Source organism: Prorops nasuta, unplaced genomic scaffold (assembly GCF_024137725.1).
Source record: "Prorops nasuta isolate Cenicafe-Biocafe unplaced genomic scaffold, Cenicafe_Pnas_1.2 PNAS00021, whole genome shotgun sequence".
Lineage (NCBI taxonomy): Eukaryota > Metazoa > Arthropoda > Insecta > Hymenoptera > Bethylidae > Prorops > Prorops nasuta.
In genome coordinates this window covers 2815593-2837777 of record NW_027116818.1, presented here as the reverse complement: position 1 = coordinate 2837777, position 22185 = coordinate 2815593, and the positions used below count along the sequence as shown (strand labels likewise).

General features: G+C 40.9%; 1 protein-coding gene across 4 annotated transcripts; it reads right to left on the bottom strand.

Annotated features, from left to right (window-relative positions):
- Positions 1-55: 55 nt before the first annotated feature.
- Positions 56-21710, bottom strand: Doa (Darkener of apricot). Of its 4 annotated transcripts, XM_066739644.1 has the most exons (12): positions 21433-21710; positions 21025-21129; positions 18402-18535; positions 14167-14416; positions 6204-6282; positions 3321-3387; positions 2495-2608; positions 2328-2418; positions 2058-2228; positions 1795-1939; positions 1251-1501; positions 56-1167 (listed from the first exon to the last, which is right to left on the bottom strand). In XM_066739644.1, exons 1-12 carry the CDS (start codon positions 21628-21630, stop codon positions 955-957), a joined length of 1818 nt encoding a protein of 605 aa, XP_066595741.1. In that variant the 5' UTR covers positions 21631-21710; the 3' UTR covers positions 56-954. The 4 variants fall into 4 exon arrangements, 3 of the variants coding, with proteins under 3 accessions (XP_066595741.1, XP_066595739.1, XP_066595740.1); XR_010823854.1 differs by lacking the exons at positions 14167-14416; positions 18402-18535; positions 21025-21129; positions 21433-21710 and adding an exon at positions 8220-10886 and having other exon boundaries at positions 56-617; positions 696-1167; XM_066739642.1 differs by lacking the exons at positions 14167-14416; positions 18402-18535; positions 21025-21129; positions 21433-21710 and adding an exon at positions 8220-10886.
- Between the last annotated feature and the right edge of the window lie 475 nt (positions 21711-22185).

Sequence of the window (22185 nt, the reverse complement as noted above, 5' to 3'; positions counted from 1 at the left end):
ATACAACACACCGCTTAAATAAGTAAAATAAACACTCGAGATTGATAATTTCTGATTCGCTAACAAAAATTGTTCAAAATTTCATTGACATTGATTTACATGGAAAATTCGTTTGATACGTCCTATTGTGTCATACAGGACGAAATTATATGCTACGCTGCTTGCTTCGAGTTTGATAATCAATAGCTAAAGATTGATCTAGTCGAGAATAAAATAATAAAATATCTGTCTAGCAGTCAAATATTCTACTAAGATGTGACCCATTGAAATTCGCAGTAATTAATTCATATACATCCTCTCCTCACTCGCTCAATTTCTTCTCGCTCGCTTCAACATTTACATATATCTACTATCTTATATCTAGCTTCGGTCCTTATCCCTAAGACACACGGCACGATCAGCAATTTATAACAAATCCATTATAAACCGTGATCCATCTGATCTTTACTCCAGACTTTGTTGCGTAATAACAACGTAATAAAATTAAGTGATACAATGTACAGAAGAGCATTTAGAAAATGTTTATACGGGACTCTATTACACTTAACTGAGCAGACAATCTGGTGTTTGGTATGCCAGTAACAAGGACATCATTGATCGAGTCGTTTGTGATTGAGCTACAAAAAGTAGGCTATTACTAAACAACCTCAGAAACATTTTAGAGTAGTTGATTTCTTTTAAATTATATAACTGACCATGTCCAAGCTCCACTTTAGCGCATCTACTACTGCCCGTTCAATTGTAAAATATATTTCACACGTAATTTAATCGATAAAATTTAACATATCTCTCCATCTCTCTGACGTCGTTTCTCAGTCTTGGTTAATCGAATTTCGTGATTATGAAAGAGACAAGTGTGAATTAAACCCTAAGCGAGAATAACGACGACGCGGGGCAGCAATATTGCTGAAGTGAAGTGTCTGTCCAGTATGGAGATCGGTCCCATTCCTAGCTTCATCGAGAGAGCGAATGCGAACGTTCATGAGACTGCTGAGAATCACCGGCGGCACGGGGATCTGTTAATCTTTGAGCTGCTGGTAATGCATCGAAGAATGGATGTACCAAGGCATCTTTCAGAGTTATTCTTTGCGATGGCTCGTATTCGAGCATTCTATGTACAAGCTCGAATAACTGTTGATGTTCCTCGTCATCAGAAAGCATGTAACGCTAAAAAAACGATATAATGTATCATTTACTCCTCTTTAATGATTGGTCATTATGAGCATAAGAGTGGAATATTCGAAACTCACCATCAAGGGTTTGCAGTTATCGCGAACGTATCTGCCAGCTGAACTTTTGTCATCCCAATCTAATTCACCGTGATAAAAATACTTAGTTTTAGTCTTGCGTGCCATACGATGAGGGATTTTGCCAAGTATGCGCTCCATCATCGCTAAATGTTCACGGTTATCATGCGTCTGGAACAGCGTGATGCCCAAATACAATTCGAAGAGGATACAGCCGATGGACCATACGTCGCAGGGCTGGGCCCATCCTAGCTCTGTGGACAGATATATTATATATAGATAGATATTATGTATACACATATGGTAGGGTCCACGAGAAAACCAATCACGAAGCGCGCGAAAGACTATTTGCTAATAACTGGTATTCTGTTGGAGTTGCTGAAGTTTTTCAGCGTGTGCTTTATTGTAGCGAATTGGAGAAAACGTCGTTTATTAACAAATATGTGGTGTCTGTTCAGTGATTGGTTTATTGTTGACTCTCTCATATATATTTAGAGTATCTCATTCCTTATCGACCCCGCAAAAGTGTCGAATTACAATAGTGTACCTAAAATCACTTCTGGCGCTCTGTAATGCCTCGTACTGACTATGGTGCTATGATGCTCATGGTCAAAAGTGGCACTGCCAAAGTCAATAAGTCGGATGTCCGTTCGCTTGACACGTCTCACATCCCTCCGCTTGAACAGAGGAAACTTATTTGAAACACTTTAGTACATTCTGGCGCATGCATGTCGAGAGATACGTAGAAGATTTCCCAGAGAGAAATAAAATGTTATTGCCGCTACAAAGAAAGTGATTGTCGTAGCTCACCTTTTTACTATTGTAAGAGATATCGTAATCCGAGTCTACGAACAAAATGTTTTCTGGCTTAAGATCCGTGTGCGTCAATTTATTGTCGTGAAGGAACTTGACCGCATAACAAAGCTGGTATCCCATGTGTCTGACATGATCCAGTGGATAAGGCTGATAGCTGTTGTCTCTCTATAGGATAACATAATTTGCTTATAATAGTTATAGTCACTACGTTTTAAATAAATATTTAAAAGGAAGATAATAATATTTGGTAAACGTAAAATGTACCAAGAAATCGAAAACACTGAGGCCAAGCATCTCGAAGGCAATGCACATGTGACCGTGGTAATTAAACCAATCAAGCATTTTAACGCACAAGCTGTGAACAAAGAACGATTGATTATTATAGTTGTAATCGATCATTATAATAACTCATCCAATATGAAAATACTGACTGCTGTCCCTCTGGATCTTTCGTCGCAATCTTTTCCAAAGCATTAATCTCTAATTTGGCCGCTTCTCGGTATTTCTCAACATTTTTAATGATTTTTAGAGCCATCACATGATCCCTGCAAATAAATAGAAAAGCTTAGATCAGAATTTTAGCAAATGGAAAGAAAGAAACAATTAATACCAATAAGAAACGATTGGTAGGAACCAAAAATAGGAACTTTGCGATAAAATCCAGTTGAACTGATGAAACAGCGAGAAAGAGTAATTGGTGATATAGAAAATTGCAAAGTGTTTGTCCGTGGCAATGTTTTCGAAGATATCCAACTTGTAAAACAAAGTGCAAGGCCGTCCTATTATTACAGGCACTCGGGCGTCATTTTGTGACAGAGCAAACTGGCTATTTCTAATCTTGGATGACAAGCGCGCGCGTACCACGTTTCTTAGGATATTTTCCGTGAGAAGCTCACAATACGGATGAGTGTGTTGCTTAGAAATAGGGTGATTGGAATATTTTGGCTTGGCCTTTGGATAAGCTAGTGGCTCGTTTACGAGGAACCAAATAAAATTAGAAATCACCAGGAGAGAGAGATGATAGTGAATCTTCACAGGAAGTAAAGACGCGTGCGCGGGGGTTTAATCGAGATTGGAGTTGTCAGCCTTGAGTAGCTTGTACAGGAAGCCTTATAAGCGTGTGTCTCGAGCAGATTGAGCAGTGAACGTAGACTCGAGCAATTTATCGAGAATACCCACCCCTCTCCGATGCTTTATATGGCACCGGTTCCGTCTCGCTAGACTTTAAACTCAGCTGTAAATGCTTATTTAACTTACATGTGCAAGTCCTTAACCTTGACAACTTTTCCAAAAGTACCCTCTCCTAGGGTGGCCAGTACTTTATCTGCAACACAAAAACCGGGGTAAATGTCTTGTTGGTATAGACCTTGCGCCCACGAAAGAATCTCGTTCGCGTTTCTCGTTCATATCGGGGCACCCTCCTGCTCACCTTCAAGATATGCCCCTCGAGACACCGAGAATGGACGAGACTGAATAAGGTCCTGTCAAGGAGACCAAGCGGGAATAAAGAAACGATTCTTCGCGTCTGCATCGTCGTCGTCGTCGCTACCACCACCGCTCTTCTTCTTCTTCATCATCTTCGCAACGACAACGACGTGCTGGAAAAGTGAGCAAACGAGGGCGAGATTCTTTGGCGTGGGCGTTTGGTCGATCATCGCTATACGTAGCGCTGGTTGTACAGACGAGTCCTTAAAACGATATTTATATATACGTATATATATATATATATAATATATATACGTATACGCGTACGGAGATCTATACTCTGTACGCGTACACGTGCATATAATCGATTAAATTCGAGCGGTATTTTTCGAAACGACCGCTCTCACCTATATGGTTTCCTACATCCCGAAAGGACACTTAGCGTTTGCTCTACATCCTTCTCGACTCGCGGAAAACAACATCGCGTTACCTTCTTCAACGAGGCTCCATATATACTATTTGCTTAGAGAAATGGATCGGAAGCATCGATCTCGCGCGATTTATATAATCTTGTGACAGACGTCTCATGCATATTCGATGCTTCGTTCGTTCCTTATTTGATGAAAAGCTGAGGAAGTCGAGGGAGTCGAGTCGAGTGTCCGTAGCGAACGCTAAGTGCCGAGGGCACGTATAGGAAGAAACACGCCATCCCGAGGAAGATCTATCGAGGAGATAGCGCAAGCAGAGTCCCTCTTTGTCTCTCCACGTTCTTCGTGTCTCTCTCTGTCTCTCACCATTGCGGACCTTCTCACGATGGATCAAGAAGAACGAGGAATGCGCCGACTTCCCGATGATCGTCGTCGAGCTGACGAGCTCTCCTCGTGCTCGTCTTGCACTGTCCTACCGATAGATTTCACCTTCGTAGTTTTACTTTCTATGTAACTCTTTTGTTATTTTACTTAAAGGTTTTTATGTGTGATTGTCCTCGGTCCAATGTAAGTTCGTCTGAGTTTTGTTTTGTTTTGTTGAGTGAATAAATCTACGTTTTAGCGTATATCTGGTGTTTTTTTTAATTTCTCTAAATTACAGAATGGAACGAGCTTCTCATGTTTCTGGTATTATACCGGGATACCAATAGAATTCACGTTAAAATTTTTACTTTCTACGCGCGCGCGTAATTCTTTTATTCTACTTAATTATTTTCTATGTGTGATTATCGTCGGTCTGAAGAATGCGTGCGTCTAATTTTGTTTTCGTCAAACGGATAAATTTACTTATTAGCTTATATACAAGGTTATTCTTCCTAACGGCGGAGCACAAGAAATTTCGTGTTATTTGACTATAGCACTTTTGACCGTATATAAATTACTATTTTACGTTCAATGTAAGAATTAAACATAGCGATCAAGATTATACAATTGAGAAAAAATGGTATTTATGAAGAATAGTGGAGGCAAATAAACTAAAATAGCCGTTACAACTTAATTACCTGTACTTTGATTACATATGATAAAGTATAATCAGTGCATCAGTGCTATAGTCAGATAACACGATCCTATATTGAGCTGTAGGATAAACACACAATCTGTATTTGATTTTTTCTTCCTACATATGTATAAATTATAAAATTTAATGAGCTTTTCGTGCTCTTCTCTCATATATACCGGGTTACCAATAAAATTCACGTTAACATCTTAACTTTCTCTATTTAACTATTCAATTAAATTTCATCATATCAGAATAATTTTATACCGTCATCAGTAAAAATTAGGCGCGTCAGTTTAATTCTCTTTCTACCAAACGAATAAATCTACGTTTTCTCGCATTTTCAGTAAAAAATTTACGTTGTCACAAATATCTACATATATATGTATAAGTGTATTAAATTATTCTCGATAATTTTTTATAATCGTCGTCGAAACAAACGTAAGTCCGTCAGTCTAATTTGGATTCTGCAAAACATAAAAATCGTATTCTGTGCGTGTGTCTGGTTTCTTCGGTAAGATTGTGTGCGTATAGATAGTAGAAAGAGAGACTCGCGTTATTTGTCTGTACACAAATCGCGCGGTACCAAAAAGTGTCTCGGCACCAGAAAAAGATTGCTGGGGAATTCTTGTCAGCGCAAGGTCATGGTCACGCTAGATGTTTACATAATCCGACCTATACGCGTGACAATTTGTATTTTTGCTGATAAATTTCAATCTACACTAGCGAGTGATAAGAGATCGAGCGAAAAATGATCGAGCAAGAAGAACCGATTCGTTTGCATCGAGTTTCGCGCGAGAAACATAAATGTGTGTTGAGAAAAAGCCCATTCGGACTGTAAAGAGCAATTATTTACGTATGAATTTATGAGAATAGAAAAAGAATGTGAATGATGAGTGAGAAAAGAAAGAAAAAAGATCAATCGAATGTTCATAACGCGTTATAAAAAAAATGAGTGTATAATTCCAAGATGGCGGCCGAATGTGAAAAACAGAATAATTAATGAAGCGTAAAAATAAAGTGAGAGAGAGAGAAAGAGTGATTTAATGGAGGAGTTTGATAGAACGAGAGTAATGAAGATAGAATGTGTTTGTGTGAGAGAGAGAGAGAGAGAGAGAGAGACTATGGGCAAAAACAGCGCAGTATAAGACCGTCCGATCGATCGATCATTCAATCGATCCGAGGCTTTCTTAAATCTACTACAATGAGTGTATTCACGTATTCACGAACATCTATTTGCCAGGATGTCGCCGGATTGGTAAACAAGATGGCCGTCTTCGTCATCCTCGACGGAGGGCGGTCGTGGGCTCTATTTGGGCCGGCGAGATCGGTATCGACGGCGCATGCCATGAGAGATAGAGAGAGAGAGAGAAGAAGCCAATTGCGGTCGTTCGGTATCCGGGTTCGATCGGTCCAGTTTCAGTTACGGTGCATTGTTGTTGTTGTTGCGTTGATTCCCATCAGAGGCGTGTAGTGGATTGATTGGTTGTGGTGGTGGTTGGTCATCGGAGGGAAGTAGCAGGTGAGATGATCCATGAGAAAGAAATCCATCCAGGATGAGCAGCATGAGACCCCATCGAAAGAGACGCGGTCCATGGCGTCAGTGGCCATGTTGTTTCCAGCAGCGCCAGCGCCACCAACAGGACAGCAGCGCGCGCATCGTGCAGCCGAAGAACCAGAGGGCAGCACCACCAGTGTAATCACGCGGCGTAGGACGTGTGTAACCACGGGCGAACGTACGAGTGTGTCGTGGGGGGAGAGGGGAGATGCGCCATCGTCATCGTCATCATCATCATCATCATCATCATCGATCACCCGATCAGAGCGCCCAGTCGACCAATCCGTGTGCCAATTCCATTCCATTCCATTCCATTCCATTTTAACGGAGATGGTAACCCAACAATCAGAGAGAAAGGGGAGAGGGCAAAATGGTTTGCCAAGTCAGAAATTTGCGCTTACGAATTTACCAACGGCTTTTTTTTTATTTATTATTCTCTACTTTTTATACTTCTACAAATCTGCGTTATAGTGGTCTTGTAATTTATAGCCTACACGATTCTTTTCAGACTTATTACTATTGTTATTACTGTTACTGTACCTTTTTTTACTTATTCTCATTGGGTCGCGACTTTACGAATTTTCTGTTTTTTTATGTAAAAGAAATAAATCAAATGAAATAAAGTAACGGAGATATTGTACGGATAGAGATCAATATATAAAGAGAGAGAAACGTTTTATGCTTATGTACAAATCGCGGGAGTTTTGTAATAATGTACCTCGTGAGATTGAAGAGAGTACAAGAGAGAAATATTGCAATTAAAACAAGAGAAATGAACGTTAGTTTCTTATCGATGCTACGACTTGGTATTTTGTATCTTATATAGAAGAAAACTTATGATAGACGCGAATACACGGATGTGCCAGAACGATTGAATTAATTGGACCGTTCTGGCGCACCACACATCGATGTCACTTTAATTTTTTACATATGCCTTATACACATACATATGCATGTACATGTATAATTAACGCGTAACTATAAACCGTTCGATTATCGTTCATTTGCCGAATTCTCCTATTAATAACCGCGCGAGAGGGGTAAAATTGTAACAGGGGGGGGGGGGGGGGTATCGGAAGAGAAGAAAGCTGGAGCCAAAAGTACATTCTAGGTTGTTTCAATCGTGCATTGATATGCGAGCAATTATTATTATTATCTGAATTACGCTATTAATGCGTGCATGACAGAGGGCAAAAATTAAACAAATTCTATGATAGTCATTTTATCACCAATGGAGACAAAAAAATATCAAGATATATCAGAGTGTCTCTATGTGGAAAGATTAAAAAAAAAAAAAAATCTTTTTTTATCAATACCATAAAATTCTTGGATCGATCATAGGACGACGGGAGCTTTCATGGCAAACTGATTTCTGGCACATACACACGCACACACACAGATTATTCTTTTCTTGAACAGTCAATAATCGGGCTTGAAACGCGAGCATCTGCGTTAGTGGGGAAGAGCTTTGCTCGATAAACACCAAGTAAGCAAAAAGTAGCTCAATCCTATGATAATACAGTAGGCGTTAATAAATTGACAGGCTTCCGCCGATCGCAAGCAATACAAACAAACAAACATACACGCACACACACACACACATACAGAGGAAGTACAAGGGCACGCATCGTTACACGAACGCAGCTGCATCGAGAAAACGCAGTAGCGCATGCGGATCGAAAACTTACAATCGCGATCGCGTCGTTAACGACACTCGCGGTCTTCTCATTGGCCAGTTTTGCGCTCTTCACCGAGTTCTTGCCAATTTTTCCCTTCTGGTACTTGCTGGCGATCATGTCTGCCGTACTGGGCTTGACATCAGCGTCCTTTCTGGATGCAGCATGATTCTCCTCTATCGCAGCGTACTTCATTATCAGACTCTGAATCTCCTTTCGTTTGGCCTCCCTCTCGAGGATCACCGGATCAGTTTCAGGCTCGACGAGAGTCGCGTGGACCATGTCTATGGCCTCGCTGAGGTTGCTCGTAGCTGTCGGTGTTTTGTCCGGGTCATTATCGAACGACGCCGAGGGTGTCGTTGAGGAATCAACCTTGGACGACCTGTGGATCTTCGCGGCGGTCGAGTGGGAATCCAACTGCTCGCTCTTGCCATTCCTGTGAGGACGCACTTTCTTGCTACGGCTCTCGGCGTGACCAGACTTGTGTCTGCCGTGACGACGATAGGCTTCCGAGCTGAGGAGACTCTGTCTATCGTACCTGTGATAGGCAGGTGTCTTCTCGCGCTTCGAGTCACGCTGACTGCTCCCGGAACTCACGTAAGGGTAAGCCTTCTCGCTGAGGAGTACGTTACCACTGCTGCGAGTCTTCGGGAGAGTCCTAGAAACGGAAGGCTCTAAAGTCTTCTCGTCCCTCACAAATGGACTGTTCTCTCTGAGACAGTAACTGTGATCACGTTCGTGACGCCTGACGTAGCTGTGGTCCCTCTCGTTGCGACGGGAGTAACATCGGTCGCTGTTGTTTTTCTCGCTTAATTTCTTACTGCTGCCACCCGCGTATTTGTCCAGGATCGAGTAGTACTTATCCTCGAAACGCCTTCGACTCGATCCAGTCTCGTTGGAGGAGGACGGTCCTCTTACTCTGGTGGTCAAACGCTGCAACAGATTCGAACATGAATCACTGAGCAGTTGCGTGACGCTGGTCGTTGTTGACGAGCGTGCGTAACGACTCCGTCGCGACGCGGAACCTTGCCGCGACGTCGACGTGCTATCTCTCGGCGCGAATATGAACATTGAACCGGTGATAGCACGTATGTCCCTCCTCTCCTCTTCCTCTCCTCTACTTTCAAGAACGATAACACTCTTGCAACGCGACCCTCCTCCCTGCTATCACGAAAGAAGAAACCGTTTTGTTTCGCCAATTTGACAAACTTGGCGGAGCAATAACGGGGCAGCAGGTGCTACCATGAACCATATACAATTCTAATGAAAATATCCACTGCTCTTTATAGGGCACTGCCAGTGTTATTTTTGCTTGCGTTTCACTGCAATCTCTACACTCTTCGAGAGAGAGAGAGAGAGAGAGAGATCACTACTTCGGCTGGGAGATATCACTTTGAAAATTATTGAATATCTTCAAGGTCTCTTCTTGCGGAGGACTGGGTCCTTGTTGGGTCCACCGATGAAAACGATAAGGGAGAAGTAGCGGGCGATTTCAAAGCTCTCTTTCTCGACGATGACGAGTATGTCCTCTCAGAAGGAACATCGCTAAATTATCCTCGAGTTTCACTGCAATCTCGGTACTCTTCTAGAGATCAATTTGCTCGGAGGTATCACTTTGAAGATTCCTGAGAATCTTCAAGGTCTCTGGAGGATTCGATCCTCGATGGTTCCACCGTTGATTTCTGCAGAATAAAAATTGTTGCAAGTGATGCAGAAGTAGCAGAAGATTTCAAAGCTCTCTCCCTCTCGAGGATGACGAATTTGTCCTCCCCGTAGGAACATCACTAAGGAGGCGCGAACATACTGATCGTACAAGAGGGATGCCAGTGAAGACACTAAGCGGCCAAGAAGAGGAGGAGAAAGAGGAGGAGGAGGAGGAGGACGGTGGTCGACGGTCACGGAGACGGGGACAACGTCGACCGTTTACGAAGACGAAGAGGCAAAACTGTTCGCCCCGCCAAATACTCTCGTCGCACTAAAAATATCGGACAGCGCCGATGCTCGCTCGAACAGCGATGCGTCCATAGTTGCCAGAGAGAGAATTCTCGCGCAAGCGTAAGCCAACAAATCAAACAAACATTTTCTCCGCAAACATTCTATTTAACATTGCTGACAATCCAATAATTATCTCCATCAACAATGCTCCCTCGTTCTCTGCTCGTTCTCCAGTCTGTACACCAGAGTTCTCCATACAGGCTTCACAATCCTTCTTCTTAGGCGTGAGAAACTTCCTGCTGTACTACTGGAAGAAGTTGGTCCCTTCGAGTTAGTCTTGTGCGTTTGCATCTTTATTCTCTCTCTCTCTGACGAATCTTCCATTAACTGGGATGAGAGTAACTTGGCTAGGGCAAGAGACAGCGAGTGTGCAGTATAAATATAAATAGTGAAGAACAAGTTGAAGGCGAGAAAAAGAGGGGGTGAGTGAAAGAAATGCCGGTGTGTGCGCGACGATTACGTAAATTGCCTCTCTCTAGCTTCTTCGGAACATTCAAGTTCGGCACGCTCTAAGGACCGAGCTTGGCAACGTCGTATTTCCTGGTGCGTGACGAGGTCGTAGCAAAACTCACAAGCCACTTTACGATGCACGCGTGCTCGTGGAAAATGGCGAAGTCTTGAGATTTTTCGTTCGGCTCTGTGCGCCTCCACCTTGACACACATAGAAATTACGAAACCGGCATCGTTCTAATTTCATGTGGAGCAGGTCGAGTAACGCAAGCTTCGTATAGGATATTGCCGCGGCGATAACTATTAATCAATTTGCTGCAGCCCCCCCCCCCGACTCCAAAAAAAAAAAAAAAAAAAAAAAAAAAAAAAAAAGACACGAACTCACGAGTACGCCGTGAAAATCTGCGTTAGAAGTAATCAGTGAACCTCGTCAGCGATGTTCGGGACAATTAATGAAATTAACGCAAGTTCCTCCGAGTGGATAAAGCACTGGAGGAGTGACGTCAGAGATTCCTATTTCCAGAGAGTCGTGAAATATTCGTTCATTGGGAATCGTAAACAAGCCTGGGGTGGATGTGGCTCGGGGATCCGTGAATAAGTAATGAGTAATATTCTCGATTGTCTCGCGATAAGTTCAATCGCCAACTGCACTCGAAAGCACTTTATGCAATAACAATATCTCTTTATAAAAAACTCATCGTTTTTCCTCAATTTCTCGTGTGAAATTTACGACTCCCATTCGACTGTGCTACTATTAATAAAACTAGGGGTTCTCTTCAAGGTCGCGGTGGATTCTAACATCCGAGAGATTCAGGTATCGATATAAATACTTTTTCGTTGAGCAGTGCGAGTTTTACACTTGCTCCTCGCGAGAATTTTTCGCTCGTAACTCGAGACGCGCGGAAAACGTATTTCCGGTAGGATACAATTAGCCCAGGTTTCTGTCTCTCATCGTACAATGAGTGGGATAGCGTATACAGGGCTGGAGGGTGAAATGGGCAAGAGTCGATTCACGAAGAGATTCGTTGGTGGTGCTCGGTGCCATACGCAGATTGAAGATGGTTGTATCGAGAAGAGAGGCTTTGGACTCGGTCCAATGAAATGAATAAAATAAATAAAATTTATGAGTTACGTGGGAGAATGTGTTTGGAAATAATTGGATGTCTGGATTGAGCTTTGTAAAAGAAAACTCGCATCGGGTCTACCTGCGACGATCAACTTCGCAGTTAAACGGAGGAAAATAGAACTTGCAAAATGCTCTAACAACCAACTACCCACGAGTATACGAATGACTAATGCGCGAGCTTTACTGCATTCGAGTTTCTCACCAGACCAAGGACGACTGCAAAAGTATCGTTGATTCGTGTACGGAGCATAAATTATCAATCAGTGTTCTCCCCTTCGAGACGAGTAATCCTACTCGATTTGCTTCTAGAGTTCTTGTTTACTGCAACTACCTTTTGCCAGAGGATCGAGCTTTGCGTCTCTGGTAAAATGCAGCGTTACCATTATCATTATTCTTACTACTACTATTATTATTCGTCGAGCTTGGTAACCGTTTAATCGGTCGCCAGCGATAATGTGGTCCAAGCCAAATATAAACCAAGACGAAACAGACGCGCTACCGGTCGTTCCACGGGCAAAAGCTGAACTTTTCTCAAGAGCGCCACGCTTGAAACCCTGAAGCAGCTGCGTTTGCGTTACGAAAAAGTCAATAGCGAGAAGCACTTGCAGTGGTTATGAATGTTAGAGAGCAATGTTGATTTTATTTGTTAATTCCATCGCACAACCTGTTATAAGCGCCATCAACAAGAGAGAGAGAGAGAGAGAGATTTAGAAGGATTATAGAAATAAAGAGTAGGTCTATGAAGGAGTTTTTCGTTGCTACCTCCATCCAAGATTCAGTATCGTTAGATTCGGGCGTAAAATCCAGTTTTTCATCGTATCCCCCAGTTTTTGACGTGTTATTTTGCATCCAAGCGTCCCAACCTGGCCACCGTGCCCAGCAACGAACGCCGTATTCGGACAGAGTAAAATTTAGATCCTGATCGTCCATCGTGGTGAAAGACGGTGTCGACGATGGTGCAGTCATTCCTTCCTTCACAGTCCCAGTGAAATCCAAAATTCAGAATTTAGGTTAGCGTCCTCCTCGATGCCCGGGGATCATCGAGATCTTGCTTTTGCCATTCTGAATCATTCAAAGTCGCATCTTGCCAAGAACAGTGCGTATTTCTGGATACTCGACAGTGGTTTCTGGGCTACTGGAGGTGAGATTACCCACACTAATCTCTATAGATGCTGCAAGTATATCCGTTGATTTCTTTTTATCGACTCGTAGACTTTTTATCGTCCACAGGATTATATCCCTTATTGCCAACTGTCGCGCACAGGTTCTCGCGAGACTCTCAACGACCATTTATATTCTTACATCCTCATGACTGTCGCAGATGCAAGGCACACTCTTAACTATTCCTCGCGTTCACTCTCGTGTCGAATTAAGAATCAATCGTTAGAATGCAGAGAAATTTGGAGAGAGTCGACAATACGAGTCCCGCCATAGAGAGCCACTATTGGTGGCTCGCAGCCAGTTCAGGGCGTATCCACCAACGACACCGTCCTTTCCACCAAGCGATCCAAATTTTCGTGGACATTATCCAGGCGCTTCATTCCATTCCTCCAGACAGATGCACAGATTTTCATCGATCTCTTCTTCCGACCGTGTCACGCAAGAATCTTCTTAAGAGACGCCGAGGACGACCGGCCATCTGGCGCAAACTCGTACTAAAAGCGCCGCAAAACCGCGTAACGAGCAACGATGCGATATTGAGGAACAGGCTCCATCCCCTCTACGTCTCTTTCACTACGCACACCAAGCTCTGCAATGGTGACGAGTCCCCCTCGAAAATAGTCCCCGGTCCAAAATAGCCGGCACACCAACCAAGAAAGAAAGCAGAATCATCGGCATTCTCTCCGTTACAGGGAAGGAGCCCTTGCGCTCCCGCAACTTCTCCACAATTTCCACATCCATCTCATCGTTGCTTCTCGCAAAAATAGCCGGCACGTACCAAGCGAGTAAGAAAGCGTAGTCATTGACTCGACATTCCCTTCGTTGGAGGAAGCAGCCCTTATCTTCACACGATGCGTCCACCATTCTCACACTCGCTTCACCAAAGTAGTCGCTTAAAGCTAATGTTACAATATTACATAGTTAAAAAAGCGATGCGTTATCTCTAGGGTAAGTTTGCCATGAACTCTCGGTCGTCCATTGATCGAACAATGGTTAAATTCTCTATTACTTGTGTCAGAGATAACCGGAAAATGTTTTTTAGCTTCCTTGGAACATCATCCGAGAGTGTACCACAGGCTCCTGCAAAGTGTCTAGATGTTCATGAGGAATTATTGGGTTTTATATAAACGATCAGTTTTGTATGAAGGAAGTGAGTAGTGCCGTAAACGTAAGGAGAGACCAAAAGTCTCAGGAAGATATTGGAAAGGCACTGAACATTGGACTGACCTGACTTCTAGACGACAAGGAGCGATGACGATGTCTCTCCGCACTAGGTGACGAAGAGGGATGGTGACGGTGGGTCCTCGGTCTACGGGACGACGTCTGCGGAGCTAGGTGCGCACGATCGCGATCACGATCACGTTCACGGTGCCCATGCTGCCTTCCGCTACTCGGAGATCGTCGGTGGCTGCGCTTGTATCTTCGTTCCTGACTCGTTCCACGCTCGTGTTGACGAGATCTCAACACTCGCTCTCCGCTAATCAACATACGTTTCATTAAACAGATTTATCTTAACAATTACATCTTTGTACATTTGCACACGTGTATACACTCACTGAGACAATCAGCTGCATTGCCAACGATCATTATCATCCTTTCATTTTTAATATATCATTTTCAAACGAGAATTCTAATCTAATAGGATTATCACAAATCTTTGCACAAAGAACACAGAGGGCTAGGTTCAAGGACAGTCGACAAAGAAAATGAAATAGTTTCAAGTAAGAAAATTAACTGATCGTATTATAGTCAGGGAGATTCAGGGGATTCTTTTTCACTTCTTGTCGTAAAGAATTTTTTTGTTTTAGTCTATAGACTAAAAAGTCTTTTAAGAGATTTTAAAGTCTCCAATACGAAGGAGGTCGAGAAGGTCATTATTACTGAAAAATAAATTTGAAAATATTTTTGTCTCATTTTATCTCGAATAACTCGGTTATTACCGATGGTATCAAAAAACCTTCCAAATAAATTATTGGCGATTAAATTTCCTATAAGATAGATAGGGTTTTAAAAACTAAATTTGTTTTTTTTTTCATTTATTAAATCATTAATGAAGTTCGTGAAGTGGAAAAAATTATATATTGTTAAATAAAGAATGAGAAACACTTGGCCATTACTGAAAGTTCACTGAAAGATAACACATATAAATGCCATTGACAAAGTTTGGCGTTTTAAAAACAGACATTACTGTATTATATTATGTATTTCAAGACGTATATTTTGATATTCATTAACTTTTAAACGAATGGTATAAATAGTTTAGTTAAAAGTAGGATATTACCAATATTTGCAGCAAGGAATACTCACGTATATGTTCAAGGACAATCAATAAAGAATTTAAGAAACAGTCTCCAATGAGAAAATTTCAAAAGTAAAATTAACTGATTGTATTAATTTAAGCTATGAGAGCCAACTTTCCAAGCATTTCCTTAAAATTATTGTAAAAAATATAAAAATGTCAATTGAACTAATTATGGTTAAATATATAGCATTACTTTTTATCGAAGGTGATTTCAAAGGCAAATTGATTTAAACGTCTGCTCGAGTCGATCGGTCGTTTATGGTAGAACAATTTGGCACCAGATGCAAATAAATGGATTAATGGCAAGAAGGTAAGAATACAGAATAATATTCGATTCTCATCCTGTTGTTCTTACCTCTTGGAAATCATCCAAGACCCTTGAAAACTTCCATGACAATTTGGAGTCCATGCTAAATAGGTCAGGACAAGCTATACCAGCCACAACTGCGGTGAAATACTCGCTGCCTCCTACGATTGAATTTTCTCATAGGAGACTCGTCCTTAAAAACTCACCTACGAGCAATCATTCTCAAAGCCACGGCTCGATTAGCAACAAAACATTTGCATATCCATGCAAAGTTAAATATGCAATATTTTCCACTTCATAGGACAGCTGATCGTTGTTGAAACTCATCATTCGAGTTTCGTTTTCGTCATTAATCTGAATCCTGAAACTCACTGTCGTACCTTAGCTTCCAGAAAGGGATGTCGATGTAAAGTACTGGCATCTTTAAACTTCTTTCCACTCGTTGACCCACGTATCACAATTTCAGCCACTTGTAACGTCGATCCAAAAGGTTTTACCACTAATTTCTCTTCTCTCTTTCACCCCAGGCTTTTTCACTCTCTCAAATCTTTTATTAAACGAGAACAAAGGACAATGGACCTGATAAATATTATCTTTTCATTTCACTGAATTCCTTTCTTCCTTTACCAACTGAAACACGACCAGTCGAGAGTAAGCGTCTGGTTTTTCGCGGAGAAATTGCCAACTGTTCGCTTTCGCCACAGGCGCAACCGTGAAATTATGCTCGAAACGAGAGAGAAGTGTGGGTCTTGGAATAGAGCACCACTAGAGATGCTGCAGCAAGGAAAAGCACGCAGGATGAGGATACAAAAATTACACGACTGATCGGTGCTGAGGCGGAAGTGATAGCTCCAATTGCTTTAAGAATCCTCCTCGTCTAGACCACTCTCTATCAATTATTAATTTCTACACGCGTTGACCTTGAACTCTCGAGTCGAGTCAATTGGCCAGCGACGAACGAAGAGGAATTATCGAGGGACAAAGTCAGTTGCGAAGGAGCACCATGCAGCAGATTTCCCAGGAATATTTCTCAGTTCTCTCGCGAAAGCTGTTTCTTGGGTTCTTCTGGTACCAAGCAAACGTACACGACTAGTCTTGTGCGAGACCTACATACCCACATACTAAACAACATCAATTTTCTCCGACAATGCGCTGGATTCCTGGAAGGCTTCGGGAGTCCCAGACTACGTTAAGATTTATCCACGCGCGATCTGGAGCTAATTAACTTTATTTTTACTGATAAAATTAATCAGAGCGTACTAGTTTTTTTTAAGAGACTTAATAGTGCGAGTTTATCATCACTCATCCGTTATTAAATTCTCCATCGATAATCATGATAACGTTTGTTCGTTATGCTTGTTTTTTTTTCCTTGTTAATAGTTTCCTGGGGTCTCTGCTGTTAGGATCATTCAAGCGAACCATACACACGCGTTGTTTTGTTCGAGAGCAAATATTTCAACGCTTTCTCGTGTCAGTTTTCGACAATAATCGACCAGTTATTTATAGCTTTCGATTGAACAGTAGAATCAACACTTGGAAGGATAGCCTCAGTGTAGCAGAGCTATCTCGAAAGATTCCAAGCAAGTCTTTACGATGCAGCTTTATATGGGCAGCTTATAATTAATCGTTAAGTCAAGTACATCGAGGAGTAATTAATTTATGCGTCCCGTGAATTCAGCGTAAAGTTAATCGAACCTGACGCAAATGCACATGGTAACCGAGAGATAGGTCTTCAGGCTAAAAAACGAGTATCCTCTGTTGTCGAACGACGTGTATTTTTTTCTACAGATTTTTCGGTTAAAACTTCATTTTTCGCATATTACGAAAGAGCACTGGTGTCGACTGGCTATTATTCGTCTGCAATGAAAAATTCTCAGCCACTTAATATCTCGAGATAAAAGCCTTTAACGTCTTTCCAGGGCAATTCAATTCAATCAAGCGAAGAACAATGCTTCAGCGTGGTTATTAACGTATCTTTCCATAAGTGGCAAGGAATGTCTTCGATATTTGCCAGAAAAATTCAACCGTTCTTCAGTTTTTTAGAGGGAGAAACTTTGCATAAAAAAAAATCGATTTTTTCACGTTAGCACTCAATGCAATTGTCTTCTAAATTCAAGTGGAGTTAAGAGAGTTTTTCTTTTCCAGCTGCAGCCTACGAAAGACAATAAGCAAACGATGGTTCAATGATAAAATATTATGCATGCAACTTCATTGTATTGCAGATAATTTGACATTGAGGAAAATAGCATTTTCGAGAAAAATAGAAACTGAATAATTCAAAGGTAGATTAGAAAATTATACCTGTCTGATTTTAGATAAGAAATTATTAATTGTCGTCTACAAGCAATTTGAGTCACAATCACACCAAGATTGAATCCATCGAGTTTATAGAGAGGAATCGTTGCACCGCTCCTCGGAAATGCTCAGAGGTCTCTTAAACCGTGAGCGCACTGAGCACGACTGCCATAAGAACTTCATGGAGAATCTCTATTACCGATTGGCGTTGGTAACTGGAGGGGGAAGCCTCTCGTGGCATTGGCTTCGATGCAGCAGCGCGCCACTGCTTTTCTACTTTCCCTACCTCAACATTCTACACATTGCATCCTTTTCATCTCTTCTTCCTGTATCTTTTGCTCACTCCAATTCTGATTTCTCTTTCCTATGTCTTTCAACTACTTTGAGAAACTTATTTCGTTTTTAAGGTTTTTATCATAGGTGTATCAATTTGGCAAACACAGCTGATCTCTCTCCATTTTGGATAAATTATAATTATAACTATAATAGTGCTTATAATATACAAGAGTTATGTATTACTATTGTAAATGTTAAAGAATATTAATTTGACAAACCTACCTGTATGTGTTCTTCGCTTGTGGACTTTCATAGTCTACTCTTCTACGTTTGTGTTCATACTGCGGGGACCCTGCAGAATGTGAATTTGTCTTGGAGTGACTACGGGAACGGTGGCGTCTTCTGCTACGCGGCATCTGTAACAAATTATGCCAATTTTTAATCAATGATAAATTTGTATTATTGTCCATACTGAAAAGAGATAAAGTTCTTGAACATTGAGAATTATACATGCACAATGATCAATTAGCACAGAAATGTAACAAAGTTTGTCTTGTAATATGAACGAATAAACAATAACCCTTCATTAGGCCCATGTTGGAAAGATCTAAGAAAAGCTGATGATTAATCATGAATAAAGTAGAAGCATGAAATGGGATTAGCAAGAATTTAACTGTTTGGCTTGTACGATAGTGTGGAATGTTCCTATTGTGTCAAAATTTGAAATTTTCTAGGACCAGAGCCTTTCTACTGGAATCAGACTGCATATACTTACGTTGGAGAGTCGAAAGAGGCTCACTTGGTCCCAAATAAAATTGAAGACGGATGATATCCAGGAACGTGAAGATGATGCTTGAGGTATGACACTGTTTTTCGACAACGACGTGGACATCAGCTCAAAAAACTCTGTAAAACGTGGGCATTCTCTTTGTAAGACAATAGAGACCACTTCAGAAGAAATTTGCCCACTTCTAGACTGCTAGTTTGGAATTAACATAAAATATACGTTTTTCCAACAATTTGCATATGAAAAACCATAAAAATGAAACGTAACCATATTTCATTATTAACTGGTACGAAAAACGCGTCAACACAATCGAACCCCGCCAAAAATTCATCAGAGTTTAAAAGGTACTAGCATGATTCTACTGTCAAAATGAATGAATGATTTGACAATGGAGTGATTGATGAGAGCAAAACTACTGGGAAACTCTTAGGAAAATATGCAAAAAGGAGATAATGAGTGCACACGAGAGCTATTCAGCGAATAGATGCCTGATGCAGCTATAGTAAAACATTAAATATGTATCATGCGTGCCGCGTCCATTATTAGTAACATAAACATCGTGTACTACGATGGGTTAGTTTGTGATTTTCCGTTGCCTCGACGAATCAGGCGAATTCAAAGCAGGGTGGTAAAGCCGGAGGCCAACTATAACGTTAATGCGAACGCCATAAGGAAACTTTTCTGAAATGGCGGCCATTTTGACGGTGCAGGAAGCATCAGGTACTGGTGATAGAAACGCACGCGCGGGATTTCCTCAGATTGCAGAAAAATCATTAGATAATGATTCGACAAGCTAGCAGGATTATTTTGTTACTTACATTTGAAGAATAATAATGCTCGCTTGGTCCGAAAATCAACTAGAATTCAGGTATAACCAAGAAGATGAGATGTGCGACGTACAACACTCTGTTGTCTGACAACGACGGTGAAAATTCGATCGATGCTATTGGTGAGCCATTGTCGGCTCTTTTCGTTCAGAGTCGGACTTCCGAACCAGTACGAATTTAGTCGAACGGACGCGGAGCTAGCCGAACCTACGATCTACTGCGATTAGCTGCGAAATCACAGCTTTTCGTTGATTATTTTCTTTATCACTTTTGCTTCAGCAGAACTCTGTTGTAAGTGAGAAAAGAGAAAATATTCATTTACGTGAAATATTTCTATCCACGTGTCTAGGCTCGTCGAATATCATCATTATATCGCTTCACTCTTATTACAAATTGCAGTACAAACGCGTCGCGCCAATAGGGCGCTCTAATTCAGACGGATTTGGTACAAACAATTAGAAAACAAAAAAAACAAAGAAAAAGCAAAAATAGAGAACACATTTGTATCTTGTATTAATTTAATTTTTGTTAAGAGCGGTTAACAAATTTTACCAAATAAAGCCGAAATCAGACGATGCTTTTTCTCGTGCTGGATTGCTTGCTGAATTGAAATATTGTTTGCTGATTGGTTATAATAATGCAAATATCCAATCAGCAGTCATCATTCTAAATTCAGCAAGCAATCCAGCATGAGAAAAAGCATCGTCTGATTTCGGCTTAAAATAGTATTACATAAACTTTTCGAGTGAATAACTGGAGACGATAAACATTACATAATTTAAATGCTCAGTTTTATCGATTGAACAGGGATCTTGATCAAACTTCTCTGGAGAAAAAATAAAGTTTTTTGAATGAAAAATTACGTACCTCAAATGAGAAAAGTTTGATAATAAGTCTATTAACACTGTAGCCCACGAAGCTCATGATCCTCCAAAGCATTTCTAAGTCAGTCGTTAAAACTTATTCTATTTGCACGGTACAGACACGAGATCAGGTTGCACTAGGCGGTTTAAGGTTGAACGAAGATTGACGCGTAAACATAAATGCCGGATATAAAGATAATTGGTCGGCGACTCGTTGCAGATGGCAGCACTTTCTAACGCCTCGACACATACAAAACTGATAACAGAATTATAGCCAGCTTCGAATCGGAACCGCGCCAAAAATGAAGCGCTGAATGCGGGACAAATGCAATTTTCGCATCACGAGAATTAATAGATTAAATTTTATAGCTCACGTGCGTTCTGAAAATTTGATTGCAAAAATATTGCATCTATTACTAAATAAATACCTGAGCTTTTATATTGATCGCGGGAAACTTTGGTTGATTTTTAAAGAAGAATTTTGCGGGTACTGTTAACACAGAAGACAACGTCCATGATTTTGAGAAAGATAGCTGCAAAACAATTTCATATATTTATTTATAATTTCCAGGAGAAAAAACAAGGTTTTTTGCTAAAAATGTCAAGCTCGTACAGAAAGCATACGAGATCGATAATTCGTTCCCTCTCTTTCACACATGCACACATACACATATACACTCTTTCTCACTTTGCAATGCTCATAACAAAGTGCACTTGCGCCAATGATGTTTTAGCTACTGCGGAAATACTGGGGTAGTGGATTTATGAGGACAACGTGTACAGACATAGTATATATGAACAGGGGTAGTTTTATCAAATACCAGCATAAAACGTACCTGTTTTCTAACAGCGTTGGATAAGAGATCTAACTGTTTCCCGGTTTTTGACAATTTTGACGTTGGAATGACGGAAGTGCCCTTTGTGATCAATCGAAGCAATAACGCTTTAACCCCTGTACCCATGCTCAGCTGTGTTGCTTTAGGACTTGACGTCAAAACGCATACGATATTCTCTACATGCAGTATAATCATCATTTGGCGCTTGCGCTCTTTGCTCTACTCTCTCTCTCTCTTTCTCCCTCTCTCTCTCTCTCTCTCGCTTGGTTGACCCTATCCGTTTTTACGATTTTAGAATCAAGCGCGCTAATTAATAACCAGCTCACTTACGAAAGGCCTCCTAATATGTATTCATATTTATTACGCTTGAGGACAACTGTCGCAGGATTTCATTTTTAAAAATCACCTCTGAATACAAAATGTGTACTCGATGTTTTATTTATTTTTTACGCAGATAATTCTCGATCAGTCTCCCTCCACTTGATATAATTTTTTAGTTTGCCTAGGTTCTAAGATCTGAATTTGGATCACTGTGAACAGAAATATCGATTCTCGTCTGATGACATCTTCAAGATTTGGTCGATCAAACATTCCATATATATACTATACTATATATACATATAGTGCATATACATATTATAGAATTAGCCAATACATTTGGTAACTTGGAATTACATAAGCCACTTGCACAAGACGTACAGTTTGCGATAATTAAATAGTTTTAATTTTTAATTAAAATATTGATGATATTTT

What these genes read in the sequence shown, in the direction of transcription:
- Doa (XM_066739642.1), bottom strand. Translation starts at nt 9,278, where the DNA reads ATGTTCATATTCGCGCCGAGAGATAGCACGTCGACGTCGCGGCAAGGT. An exon ending in AAGGTTAAGGACTTGCACAT is followed by an intron (nt 2,609 to 3,320) that starts GTAAGTTAAATA and finishes ATTTATTTGCAG; the next exon opens with GGATCATGTGATGGCTCTAA. An exon ending in AGCGCCAGAAGTGATTTTAG is followed by an intron (nt 1,502 to 1,794) that starts GTACACTATTGT and finishes ATCTGTCCACAG; the next exon opens with AGCTAGGATGGGCCCAGCCC.